Raw genomic sequence first — 15,067 nt, forward strand, 5'->3', positions numbered from 1 at the left:
CGTTGAGAGAAACAAAGTCATTAGGCTGTTGCCAAGTTTCAGTCAAACAAAGAAAGTCCAACTTACGATCACAGAGGAGATCATGGACGAGATGTCCCTTACCAGTGAGAGAGCAGATGTTTAATAGACCAAACTTGATGCTGGAGTTACCATGCCTGACAGTAGGCTTAGTTGATCTAGCCAGGTGGGCCAGCACACTGTGGTCAGTCTTGCAGGGAGGACGACGAGTTTTTGACCAGATGGAAAATATTGAGTTAGTGTCACTGATTTTGAACTTCCGCCGAAGCCCTCGGTGGATGTACCTGCGGCAGGGCTGGAAGGCGATGTCCGGGTAGAAGTATAGAGCCAAAGGTGGAGAGACAGCCAGGCAAAAACGGAGCCGCAAAAGATCCGTAGCAGAATACTGGAGAAGAGCTGTCGCCGGGTGATAAATGATGGATAAAAAAAACCCAGGTGAGCACGAGCCACACCAGCACCCTGTGGATCCGCATCTTAATCAGGGCCGAGCACTGAGCACAAACGGAGGGACCGAACAACCAGCTGACAGCTGCAGCGCAAGCAATAGAAGCCCGCAAATATTGCGAAAACAAGTTAAAACAGGGTCGCGCCTTAGATACTTGATTTAAATTGTCGTCAGCAACTTAAAAAATATAATAAAAATAGTAATAGTAGATAATAATAACCGGTGAGCAGCGGCAGCCAAGCTCGCCAGCGTTCACTCGACCGGAAGTCAAAATCCAATCTTACGTCACTTCCTCTCTTTGCCAACATTGCGACATTCAATATATTTGAATGACACGGTTAGCGCCCAGTTAGCTCTTAGCATTTCTCAACAGCTCTGCCTCCTTTTCGACTACCGGGACATTTAAACAATGGCTTATTTATAAGGCTTTTGATACAATTGAACATCAATTTATTTTCCACTCTTTGGAAAAATTTGGCTTTGGAGAGTTTTTCTGTAAAGCTGTCAAAACCTTATACACAAATGGCAATAGTTCTATTAAAATGATTAACGGCTCCACCCCGAGATTTGACCTGAAACGTGGTATTTGCCAAGGATGTCCTATTTCACCATATTTATTTTTACTTTGTACACAAATTCTTGCAACTAATATTTCAAACAGTGTTGTACAAGGAATCACCATAGCTGATAAGGAGCTTGTCATCAGCCAGTTAGCCAATGACACCACACTCTTCTTGAAGAATGCAAACCAAATCCCTCCAGCTCTTACTGTGATTAGGGATTTCTCTGAGGCTTCTGGTTTATGCCTAAATCTAAAAAAGTGTGAGTTACTAGCAATTAAAGACTGCCCTGCAAATACTATCTGTAATATTTCTGTTAAACAAGAAGTCACATACTTGGGACTGTTAATATCCAAAGACCAAAAATCAAGATGCTCTTCAAACTTCACTCCAATTATACAGAAAACCCTAAAAAGTTCAACCAGTGGCTGCAAAGGGACTTGTCGTTGAAAGGTAGAGTATTAATTACTAAAGCTGAAGGGATATCCCGATTAACATATGCTGCTCTCTCCTTACATCTGGATAAGAAAATTAGTAAAGATATTGACCGTATGCTCTTTAATTTTATATGGAAAAACCGTACGCATTATATTAGAAAAACTGTTGTGATGAATAAGTACGAATCAGGTGGGCTTAACGTCTTAGACTTTTCTACTTTAAATAACACTTTCAAAATTAATTGGGCTAAACATTTTCTTAAAAACCCTACCTCTATCTGGAACTTTATACCATATCATATTTTCTCTCGTTTTGGTGGCTTTAATTTTATTTTAAATTGTAATTACAATGTTGAGAAACTCCCTGTAAAGCTTTCATCCTTCCATAAGCAGGTCCTCTTAGCGTGGACCCTCATTTATAAACACAACTTCTCACCTTACAAATACCTTATCTGGAACAACAGAGATATTTTATATAAAAATAAATCATTTTTCCTGGAAACTTGGGTCCAAAATGGGATCCTTTTGGTGGCTCAGCTGGTTAATAAAGAGGGACAACTACTTACTTACAACGACTTTATTGCACTATATAATTTTCCAATCAGTGTTCAGGAATTCTCAATGGTGCTTGGTGCCATACCCTCAGGGACTTTAATGTTATATAAAAACACTGACAGCTCAATATCTACCTCAGTCACTCTCCCTGATCCAGCTGAGTCACCAATAGGAAAAATCTGCTTTTCACAGGAACTTGGTAACAGCAATAAGAGAATACGTAGTTTATTCCAAGAAGATATTGTCTCTCTCCCATATATAATATCTTATTGGAACCGATATGTTCCAGATATCAAGTGGAAGACAGTCTGGATGATCCCCCATAAATATTTGATTGTAAATAAGGTGAAAGAAGTCTCATTTAAAATTCTACATAAATGTTATCCAGCCAGTCACTACATGGTAAAATTTAAAAGGGACATAAATACTAATTGTACTTTCTGTGGGGATCATCCAGAAACTGTGACACATCTTTTTTGGTACTGTTCTTTTACACAGAGATTCTGGAAGGAATTTAGCAGGTTTGTTATTGTCCATATTTTAAGGGAGTTTTCTTTACGATGGGAAAATTTTTTATTCTGTTTCTTTAAGTTCCCCAAGAAGAATGATAAATGTTTTTTATGATAAATTTGTTAATACTTTTAGCTAAATTTTTTATCCATAAATGTAAGTTTACTAACAAAACACCATATTTCTGTCATTTTTTTAAGGATGTGGAAATGTACATACAATCAATATCAGACTCCACCAACAAAAAGGCTCTCAAAACAATATATGTATGTGAATTTTTGCGTGTATTCTTATAATTGTTACCTTTTTCTTTTACCCCTGGCTTTTTGTGTTCATGTTCTGTTGTTTTGTATACTTCATCTGGTCGTATGTTGTATACTCATTGTTTGTTAAATAAAGTTAAAAACAAAAAAAAACAAACAAAAAAAACCATCCTTCAAATTCGGGGAAAAGGAGGGCATATTTGTCGGCTGCATTCGGAGGAGTCTGATGCCTCACGAGTACAGATCACATCTCATGCCCACATGGGGTTTTGAGGTAAATTTCACACTGCCAGCTTTGCACAGATCCACAAATGTAACCTGCGTCCATGTCCCTGTGTAAAACTCTTCTCTGTACTCCTCAATTTTTTAAAAAAGAAACAAAACAACTGACAGTTCTAAACAAACCAAACAGCCCATAACCCCTCTACTAGAAAATTAATAGTATTAGCAATTATAGATGCTACACAGAGGCCTGTTGTGAAAAATCAGGCAGGCATTCTCTGATAATAAATTGACTGGTTCTTATATAGCACTTTTCTACTCCACTTTTCTACTCCGAGCACTAAAAGCAATTCGAACAAACTGCCTCATTCACCCATTTATACGCAGAACTTTTTTCTACATAAGTGCTTTCCATCTAATATTCAAACACATACTTGGATGGACGTATCAGAGATAACTTGGGGTTAGTATCTAGATACTAGAGACAGGTAAACTGGAGCAGGCATTGAATCCTGATTAGTAGTTGATCTGCTCAACCTCCCGAGCTAGAGCCACAATTAGCTTAATGACTAATCCTGAATACTTCAGGATGTAGTAGCAAATTATTTAAAACATATATAAACCTTCATAGGGTACTGTGTAAGGTCTAATTGTTAAAACTATGTTTTCTGGTAGATGGGTGACAAGCTGTTCTGTTTATTTTTTTAAAAAAGGAACGCTTCATTAAAAAAAATGCAGAAGAACAGTGAAAAGCCAGATGTCCCAGTTTTACACTGGGAATTGAACGCGGCTTATATTTGTGGATTTGTGCGAAGCTGGCAGTGCCTTAAAACCCCACGTGGGCGTGAGACGTGACTTGTGCGTATCAGGCGATTGGTGCACACTCATCTAAGGTTTTTTAAGAGAGCGAGATGGATGTTATGTGTAGTTTTAGAAGTTTGCATGCAAAGAAGAGTTTTTAAAAGAGAACTTTAGCGTATTCGAGAAGCTGAACTTAATAAGTTGTGTGTAAATAATCACTATTTATCCAGGTTTGAATGAATTCATAAAATAGGTTTACATGTGATTAAATTGCTTCGTATTTGTGGATGCACTCATTTGTGAGTCCTCAAAATCTGCACAAAAATAATATTTGTAATTTTTACGCATGTTAGCTTACATATCTTACGCACGTACGCATTCGTAACACGGCCATACCTTGTAGGACCTCTACCTCTGCTGGTTTCATTACGCTAGATTATATTACGTATCACATTGCATGTAGGTACGTACGGTAGAATGTTGTCATCTTACGTGAGGTTTTACTTTTTACTTTTACTTTGAAATAGTGACCGGAAGTAGCTTGGTTCAGCCTGTGCGCGTGCGAAGTAGTGTCTGCGTAAAGTTGAACGTCTTCTCACCTCCACTTTTTTCGGTGAATAGTCGCCAAATTTCATCGCCTGGACCCGTTGTGGTGTAGAGAAAGCAGTCAGTAAGGTGGGTTCGGGTAGCTGCAGCACGTCTAGCCCATTATCGAGCAGCTTGAAATATTAAGCGTGTTGAACAGAACTGACTCATGTGGTAACAGACTGTGTCGATTAAAGCCACACTGCTAGCTAAAATCAACGCTGAGGTCCACTTATATGTTTACTGATTTTACTGCTGTGTCTGTGTTGTTAGATTTTTGACAATGATTGTTAATAGTGTGGTGTTCAACAAGCTTATCGATCACAAAGTAGTGTAATGTACTTCATATGCCGTGGTAATTAAGGCTCACTTAACAGAAGCATCCAATTTTGTTATTCTTACGTTTTTGGGAGCATTTCTAAAGTGTCTGGCAAATGCACGGAGGTGTTGTTTAGCCTTCTCTGACTTGGGCATGGCCCATGGGAAATGGCAGTTACATCAAAAATAATACAGAATAAAGCAGAATAATAGTACAGGACAAAACATGCATTTTCATCCTTTTAAAATGTTGTGAGGTATAATCATTTTAATTGTTCACCAACCTTTTGCCTTAATGTAGAGTCTTCACAACAATAAGGCACTGAAGCCCAAGATTCAATGGCGAGTTACAAGAGATAACAAAACGCAGTCTGGTAACAATATTAAATGTGGTTTGTTCCACTGAGTTTCCCATGTACACATTATTTTTTTTATGTTTAAATACTACTAGTATTTTAATTTGTATTACTTAATATTTTTATTTATTTCATTTTTATTCTGACAGTCTTATTGAATATTGTTAAAAATACATTTTTTTCAAATTGATTTTCTAGGTCATTATTTTAATTTGTCGTGGGACAAGACAACAGGGTGACATTAACAGGTGGGCAGACTTAAGCAGGTGAGGTACTGGAAACTAGAACAGGATATTTTCCCAGAAGACGCAAAGATAAGAGTTATTTAAATAATCATTGACTAACTGACTAATTGAAGGCATTGAAGAAGATATCAGTGGATTAATTATATCCTTAAACTTGGTTACAGCGCATTCAGAAATACATCTGCTGTGATGTAATCTATTCCATTGTGGTGTAATCCATTATTGTAAATGTAAATGTTAGTAGGAAATGGATTGACAAAAGAGGGTTTTCAGGAAATAGTGTTAAATGATCAGTTTCCATGCCAAATGTCAGGACAAGATCTAGAGTGTGTCTAAAATAATGGGTGGGTTCTTTTGCATTTTGAATCAAGCCAGTTGACTCTAATGAAAGGTTAAATGCCGTGTTGAAGCTGTCATTTCCAGTATGTACATGGATGTAGGGCTGCCACAAACGATTATTTTGATAGTCGACTAGTCACCGATTATTTTTGTGATTAGTCAACCAATCAGATCATGCATCCATTGGATGTAAAACATACAGCCTATTGCACCAGCATGCGTCTGCTCTTATTTAACTATCATTAGCTTACAACTTGAAGTGTTTAAGGTATGTGCTAACTAAAAATAGAGACAAGATAATAGTTTATTAAACTTTTAATGAAATTTGTAGATTGTCTCGGTGGAGTTTAATAAACTCAGCCGTCTGCTCCTTGCTCCCTCAAATATAACAGGACAAATTCTCGACCATCTCACATTTCTGTTTAATCAGAAAACGTCATAGCACTTTTGCAAATATGTGATGTCTTGATAAATCGAGCAGATACTTGAAGTTTACACAGCTACCTTCTCGCCTGAAAATATCTTAAAAGTTTATTTTGTGACTCAGAAATATTAAAACTAAGTAGCTGCCATTATCGTTGGAAACTGGGGGTCCAGTCCCTGGCTGTCGAGGCTGGATATCAGAGCATTATCTCGCTGGTGGGGGAAGGAATCTGGACCCTTTCTCAATTCTAAGTACGGAAGTACGTACTCGCGTTCTCGGCAAGACCGGACTTGCCTAGACCGCACGGGAGTACGGACTTGCCGAGAACGCGAGCACGGACTCGTGATTTGTACAACTGGAACACCAGCGTACTTGATGATGTCACAGGTCCGGAGTTTTTACTGTCGTCCCCTCTTAATTTAACTGCGAGTAATATGTTATGAACAGTGTTGGGGAGTAACGGAATACATGTACCGCCGTTACGTATTTAAAATACAAAATATGAGTAACTGTATTCCGTCACAGTTACCGTTTAAAAAGGTGGTATTTAGAATACAGTTACTTTGTTGAAATAAATGGATTACACGGAGGTACTTTCCTGTTTCATATTGTGGCGGGTCAGGCCTGTTTGGGTTTTGTTTGACAGTTATGTTCTGTTGTTCCAGGCGGCAGACGGTTGCCATGGTTACAGGGTGCCGCTCTCTCTCTGCGTGTTTCCTGGGTGAGAGAGGCCTTTTTGTTGTTGTTGTGCTAAGCTAATAGTCAGAATGCTACAGGTATAGCTCTAAAGAACGTAGCATCATAGGCAGTGTAGTCCGTGCTGCAGGGAGAATGGACTGTCATACACGTTATGTGTCTGTGAGCGAGGGAGGGAGAAAAAGGAAAAGTACGAGCTGTCATCGAGCAGAAACGGGAGCTGGAAGCATGTAAATATAATAATAACCACTGCAGCCAAGAAGAGTGCCTGACGAGCCCAGTTGTAAGTAAGCTATTAAGACTCGGCTGTACACCGTGTTCGTGTTTTCCTCCAAAAACAATATGTTCCTTTGGAGCAGCCTTTCAACGCCTCTGTCTGTCTCTCGCAAGCAAAGTTGACCCAGACAACAAAGTAAAGCTAGTTTTCGGCTACGAGCCCGACATGAACCCACCGTATTAGCCAGAGGTCCCTTTACTACGGTTCGGAGCCGCGAACCTTCAGTAACAGTAATAAATCACAGCAATTGTACATTCACGTAGTTGTAAACAGCATGATAATATATTAAGTAATCCAAAGTATTCAGAATACGTTACTCTCATCGAGTAACGTAACGGAATACGTTACAGAATACATTTTGGGGCATGTATTCTGTATTCTGTAATGGAATACATTTTAAAAGTAACCTTCCCAACACTGGTTATGAAGCTTAACTTTAGTCACAGCCAAACCGATTTACTCAGGAACAAATAAAACACTGAAATAAACCAAACATTAACATTTAGAAGTGATCTAAGTGACTTATATATCATGTTTAACCTCAGTAGCGAAATCTCTATTAATAAAAATAGTGTACATGTATGTCTTAATAAAAACAAGCAGGTGAGATGTTAGAATGCCTTTATTTTTATTTTAGTACAATAGACATCTACTGGGGTTTGGGGTTTGTTTAACCTGAGTAGCAAAAAGACTGCGGGAAGGGTGGGGGTCAGAGACCAGTACTTGGTCTCCGACTGATGACGTATCACGAGTACACGAGAACGCAAGTACGCACAACGCATATTGAGACAGGGCCCTGTACTAGTGCATGAGATTGAAAGATACTGGCTAGATATAGTCAGGCTCACCTCGACCCGTGGCTTGGGCTTGGGAACCATTGTAATGGGCTCTGTTTCAGTCTGCCCTCGGTGAGAGGCAACTCCAGAATATCCATGGGTGGGTATTCTTGTATCCCATCAATTTGCTACCAGTACACTGAGGTTCTCATTGTGCATGAGAGGGTTGCTCCACTTACCCAAACGGAAGACTGACTGTCATTTGAGTTTATGTGCCAAAGAACAGTTTAAAATACCCAGCGTTCTTGGAGTCACTTGGTGGGGCGTTTGAGGGTGCTCCACCTGCTGACACCCTTGTCCTACTGGGAGACTTCAACACTGACTTAGGCAACAACCTTAAGAGCCAGCTGGGTGTAATCAGGCGGAACGGCCTGCCTGAGCTTTATGTAAGCTTAAGCTAAGTGGAGTTTTGTTATTGGACTTATGTGCAAGTCCATGTTGAACACTACATTCAAAATAGGGATGTACCTGGTGACTAATTTCTTAGTGTACTAAACAAGAAAAATAAATTAGACTAACCAACTAGCTGTAGTTGAAAAACACTCAGATATCAAGTTAAATTTGTTGAGTATGTAATGGTAAAAAACTGTCTAAACAAAGGCATTTGAAACCATTAATCACATTCTCCAATATTGAATGCATGAATGAATTTAGATTATACTCAAAACAGAAAAACAAGAAAAACAACTGATGTTAAATGTGATGGCTTTAAGCCTACTAGGGTCCATTCTACAATTGTTTGTTGAATATAAACACCATTTCATGCTGATATTGCACTTCCTTTGTTTTTCAGATATCCAAATTTAAAATATCGGTATCTAAAATAAAAAGGTGGCATCGTGCCATCCCCAGTTCCAACTAGTGACAATAGTGACGATTAGTCATATGAACGACTAGTCACACACATCCCTAGTTCAAACACAAGGGTCCATAAGTACATGTGGCACCAGAACACCCCAGATTGCAGGTCAGGTCAGGTAGATCAGGTTGTAAGGGAGGATGCACCCATACATATAGAAAGTGTTTGATGGGAATGCCTGGCAGCTGAAACAAAAACTCGGGTGTGGAAGGAGTTTGGTGAGGCCATAGAACAAGAGTACTTGCTCAGAGAATTATTTGATTGCTGGAGTTTTTGTCTGTATTATTGTAGGGTCTTTACCTTATCATAATAATGATGAGGTAATAATAATCACTTTGAGGCATTTGGTGCTATATAAATAAAACTGAAGTGAGTATTATCAATAATAATAAAGTATTGTAGTTGTTAAAAATAATTTAAATGTTATACGATGTTAATATGATTCCTGGTCTGGAAGAACAGCTTCCTTGTGAGCTCATGTCACTTCTCTCCCAGCAGCAAATTTTTGACCTTTCAGCCACACTCTCCCTAGCCTCGTCACAGGTTGCCCTTTCTATTTCTGTTTCTCTTCTTTTAATTCAGGCAGGAGGAGGTGAAGTCATGTTCCGAATCCTCCATCATCAAGGTAAGGGAATGTGCACCAGTCTCATGGCCCAGCGGCGCTATGAGCACCACAGGGCCGTCATGGCTATACGTCGCGAGGATGTCAATCCCTGGGAGAGGAGGGCGCCACTGGCACCACGACATGTCAAAGAGCTCACAAATGCTGGCGTAAAAGTCCTGGTACAGCCATCCAACCGCAGAGCTATTCATGAGAAGGTGAGAGAAGGAATACTTTGTCTAATTTTCACTTCGTCAGGTGGTGTTGTTTTGATTTTCAGATCTATGGAGGTAGTATTTAATGTCTTGACGCATGCTCAATCATACAGGTAAGGAAATCCCAAAAAGTTGATTCTGTTCATCTGAACATAACGTCTTCAGTGGGAGAAACGTTTCGTCACTCATCCAAGTGACTCCTTGAGTCTCAGGTTGAATGCAGGTTTCCCCAACCATATAAACAGTACTTGCATAATGACTGAAATTAGCACCACTGACGATCAATGACCTTTGAGGTGAGGTTCTTGATCATTAATATCAATAATAATATCAATAATATAAAGAGGGTTTACCTTTAAGACCCATTGTCTGTATAATCAACTCGGTCACCTATAACATCTCAAAGTTTCTGGCTTCGATCCTCAAGCTGTTGGTAAGCAGCTCTGAACACCATGCAGAACTCTTTTGATTTTGTTGAGAAGATGAGAGCTGTCATTATGCAGGCAGATGGTTTCATTTGATGTTCACCGACCAAGTACGTTTGCTCTTGGAACTGTGTCTTCATTCCACATATTTCACATTCAAGGATCACTACTACAGGCAGAAACATGGGTGTGCCATGGGCTCCCCAGTTTTAACTATTGTGGCCAACTTGTACATGGAAGAAATGGAACAGAGTGCACTGTTATCCTATCCTGAAACACCACCAAGTCATTGGTTCAGGTATGTGGATGACACCTGGGTGAAAATCAAATCTCAGGACGTACCACAATTCACGGATCACATTAACTCGGTGGACCAGCACATCAAATTCACCAGGGAGGATATGAAAAGTGGCAGGTTAGCCTTCTTAGACTGTGAGATTTCCATTAGTAATGAGGGACATTTAAAAGTTGATGTGTACCGTAAACCAAAAAGCGGTATTTAAGGTTTGACTCTCATCATCCAGTGGAGCACAAACTGGGCGTCATCAGGAAGCTACAACACAGAGTGAACACCATCCCCACTGACACAGCGGCCAGGGAAGCAGAAGAACATCACATCAAGAAGGCCCTGAGTAAATGTGGTTATCCCAGCTGGACATTTGTCAAAGCTGGGAAGGCGCCTAAAGAAAGCTCCGCTCAAAACAGGAGAGAAGGACAACTGCCTAAGCGAAAACCCGTAGTGATCCTTTATGTGTCAGGAGTATCGGAACAGCTGTGACATGTTTTCTCTAAACACCACGTTTCTGTGACTTTCAAACCCCAAAACACACTGCGCCAAAAATTCGTCCATCCCAAGTATCGGGTCCCCCGACACAAACAGAGTAACATAGTGTACGCTGTTAAGTGCCAGGAGGATTGCCAGGATTTATACATCGGGGAAACCAAACAACCTCTAGCAAAGCGGATGGCACAACAGTGAAGAGCCAACTCATCAGGCCGCAGTCTGTTTACACCTACAGGCCAGTGGACACTCTTTCAATGATGAGGATGTACACATCCTGGACAGGGAGGAACGCTGGTTTGAGCACGGAGTCAAAGAGGCCATTTACGTGAAAAGGGAAAGACCATGGCCCTTTCTCAATTCTCAAGTACGGAAGTACGTACTTGCGTTCTCGGCGGGTACGTACTCGCCGAGAACGCAAGGGAGTACGGACTCGTGATTTGTACAATTGGAACACCAGCGTACTTGATAATGTCACAGGTCCGGAGCTTTTACTGCCGTCCCCTCTTAATTTAACTGTGAGTAATATGTTATGAAGCTTAACTTTAATCACAGCCAAACCGGTTTACTCAGGAACAAATAAAACACTGAAATAAACCAAACATTAACATTTAGAAGTGATCTAAGTGACTTATATATCTAAGTGACTTATATATATAAAAAGGATAAGCTCGTAGTGTCAGCGGAAATCTTCCATAATTGTCTGTCAAAATATCAGAAGACCGTCAAAGCTGCTAAATCTGCCTACTTATCAGGTCTTATTTCGACCAATTGTCACAAGCCCCACGCTCTTTTTAAGATTTTTAACTCCGTGATTAATCCTCGTACTACAGCACACAAGGACGTTTCTCCGGCTCTTTGTGAAAGTTTTTTAAGGTATTTTATTGAAAAAATCACTATTTTAAGAGCCCCGTTTTTATCGGTAGTTCCACATCAAGTTTCAGTTTCTAAATGCTCTGCTGTCTTTCAGCAGTTTGAGCCTGTGACTCTTTCTGATGTAAAGGAAATAATTGACCACTTAACAATCTCCAATTCCCCACATGATATCCTCCCTGCCCGTATTTTTAAGGAAGCGTTGAATACTATTGGGTCTTGTATTTTATTAATTTTGAATGCATCATTGTCTTCGGGCTGTGTACCGTCTGCCTTCAAGCATGCTGTTGTTCAACCCGTTATTAAGAAGACTAATCTCGACCCCAGTGTTCTTTCAAATTATAGACCAATTTCTAAGCTTCCCTTTACGTCAAAGATCCTGGAAAAAGTGGTCTGTAAACAACTTCAGACCTTCCTAGATTCCAATGGTATCTCTGAAAAATTCCAGTCGGGCTTCAAGCCTCGACATAGTACTGAGACAGCTTTGCTAAGAGTTTTTAATGATCTCCTTTTAACCACCGACTCAGGTTGCTCTGTGGTTCTAGTCTTACTGGATCTGACTTCTGCGTTTGACACAGTAGATCATAACATTTTATTATCAAGGTTAGAGCAAGTAGTTGGCCTTAAGGGCACAGCCTTATCATGGTTTAAATCTTATCTTTCAGAGAGGTCGCTCTCTATCACTATGGGGCAATATTCCTCCTCCTCGGCTCCTTTTCTCTGTGGTGTGCCCCAGGGGTCTGTTTTGGGCCCTACGCTATTCTCTCTGTACATGTTGCCCTTGGGATCTATTTTCCAAAGATATAATATTTCTTTCCATTGTTATGCCGATGACATTCAAATTTATTTCCCTTTGAGTTTGAATGTCACAGATCCATTGCATACATTGTTTAATTGTCTTCATGATGTGAGAACCTGGCTATCTCAAAACTCTCTAATATTGAATGACAGTAAAACTGAGGTTATTGTCTTTGACAGCCATATTCCATTGAACCGACTAACTGTTACCCTTGGCCCACTTGCTAGCTACCTCTCCAACGTTGTAAGAGACCTTGGGGTACTCTTGGATCGCTCCCTCAAATTAGAGAAACAAGTATCTACTGTGGTTAAATCCGGTTTCTATCAGTTACGTCAAATTTCTAAAGTTAAGCCTTTCCTCTCTCCCAAGGACCTTGAAAAGCTTATTCATGCATTCATTACCTCTAGACTGGACTATTGTAACTCCCTCTATTTAGGCCTCCCCCACTCCTCTCTTCACCGGTTGCAATTAGTACAGAACGCTGCTGCACGTCTTTTATCGGGTGCCAGAATGCATGACCATATGACTCCAGTTTTAGCCAAGTTACACTGGCTCCCTGTGAAATTTCGCATTGATTTTAAAATTCTTTTATTCACTTATAAAATCTTAAATAACACTGCCCCTAGCTATTTAACAGATCTTCTTCATCTGTATAACCCTGTAAAAGCACTAAGATCTTCTAATCAGATGCTCTTAATGCAACCTAAGTCTAGGTTGAAAACCAGAGGCGACCGTGCCTTTGCTATTGCAGCTCCTAGATTGTGGAACAACCTCCCTATTGTCATTCGCTCTTCTGAAACTGTTCAGTCTTTTAAATCTCGTTTAAAGACCCATCTTTTTACTCTGGCTTTGACGTAAGATAGTTTGATTATCATTTGGTTGGTTTCTATGTTTGTCTCGTCTTGCGTTGTATTTGTCTTATTTTATTTTATTTTTATTTATTTATTCTTTTCTTTTTTTTTTTTAGTTGTGAAGCACTTTGATCAAAACTGTTGTTTTTAAATGTGCTATATAAATAAATTTTGATTGATTGATTGATATCATGTTTAACCTCAGTAGTGAAATCTCTATTAATAAAAATAGTGTACATGTACATACGTGTACATACCTTAATAAAAACAAGCAGGTGAGCTGTTAGAACGCTTTTATTTTTATTTTAGTGGACACTCAATACAATAGACAGCTACTGGGGTTTGGGGTTTGTTTAACCTGAGTAGCGAAAAGACCGGGGGGGGGGGGGGGGGGGGGGGGTTGAAAACGATGTGCCGGGAGTCTGCTGTTCTCGCCGGCTGTAATAATCCTCGACCTCGCTGTCTGCTATGGAGCTGGCGGGTCACAGACGTCTCCGAAAACGTCGGAGCTCGTTTGGAAATATATGATATCTTGATAATTCGAGCAGATATTTGAAGTTTACACAGCTACATTCTCGCTTGAAAAGAACTTAAAAGTTTATTTTGTGACCCAGAAAGAGTAATATTTAAAAGTTTTTAGCCCCGCTCGTCCGCCCTTGCCGCGTTTGAGTTTTGGACGAAATGCATTCTGGGATATTTAGCTGTACCAAGTCCACACAAGTCACCACCGATGCATGCTCGATAAAACGGGCGGAGCGAGAACACATCCGGGACTTTTTCGCGTTCTCGGCTTGATGCGTACTTCGAATTGGAACAGTACTTGGTCTCCGACTGATGACGTATCACGAGTACACGAGAACGCAAGTATGCACAAGTACGCATATTGAGAAAGGCCCCATCTCTGAATCGAGGAGGGGACCCAAGGGTACATTTTTCGCCATCTTACAGCCATTCCCCAACTGGGAATACTCATGGTCATTGATCAGTGGGTGTTGATCAATGGTCATGACAATTTGCATAGTAATGATCAAGCTGACCTCACAGCTCATTGTTTGTCAGTGGTTCTAGTTTCAGTCATTGTGCAAATGTACTGTTTATAAGGTTGGGGAAACCTGCAGTCAGCTAAGACTGAAGCACTCGGGGGAGTGATGAAATGTTTCTTCCACTGAAAATGCTACGTCCAGATTAACAGAATCAGTTTTTTTGGATAGTATTTAGCGATTTTACATTTGGTGACTTTTAGGCATCTTTGCTTCCTCTAAAAACATATTGTACCTATAAAATGTATAGCTTATGGGACTAAAAATACAGACAAACTTGAAGACACATTAAAAACATTTTGTAAACCATAACATTTAGACCGTACTTTGCTTTCAGTACTATATGAAGGCAGGGGCCATCATTCAGGAGAACATTTCAGATGCATCACTGATAATTGGAGTGAAGAGGCCGCCGGAGGAGAAGATAATTCCCAAGAAGACGTACGCTTTTTTCTCACACACCATTAAGGCTCAGGAAGCCAACATGGGGCTCTTGGATGACGTACTAAAAAAGGTAAGCCCTAAAATACCCTGCAGTGGTCCTGCTTTTCAGTCAGTTTATTTATGTTTTCAGTTAGGGGTGGGCGATATATCGAATATACTTGATGGTATCACGAGTTTTTCTAAATATGATGGTTAAAATGGCTTTATCGTAACCATCAAGTATAAATTGCCATGGCAATATTAAGCTGTCTGCATTTAATTTGCGAGTTTTTTTTTTCTCAGCGAATTACAT

At 39.9% G+C, this 15,067-nt stretch overlaps 1 protein-coding gene across 1 annotated transcript in view; it reads left to right on the top strand.

Annotated features, from left to right (window-relative positions):
* Positions 1 to 4,329: 4,329 nt before the first annotated feature.
* Positions 4,330 to 15,067, top strand: part of aass (aminoadipate-semialdehyde synthase) — an 81,946-nt gene continuing 71,208 nt past the window's right edge. Inside the window, exons 1-3 of the mRNA XM_085169038.1 lie at positions 4,330 to 4,486; positions 9,329 to 9,565; positions 14,669 to 14,845. Coding sequence (XP_085025164.1) covers positions 9,347 to 9,565; positions 14,669 to 14,845 — 396 coding nt within the window. The 5' untranslated portion in view covers positions 4,330 to 4,486; positions 9,329 to 9,346. The remainder of the gene's footprint in view (positions 4,487 to 9,328; positions 9,566 to 14,668; positions 14,846 to 15,067) is intronic.

Source organism: Neolamprologus multifasciatus, chromosome 7, assembly GCF_963576455.1.
Source record: "Neolamprologus multifasciatus chromosome 7, fNeoMul1.2, whole genome shotgun sequence".
NCBI lineage: Eukaryota > Metazoa > Chordata > Actinopteri > Cichliformes > Cichlidae > Neolamprologus > Neolamprologus multifasciatus.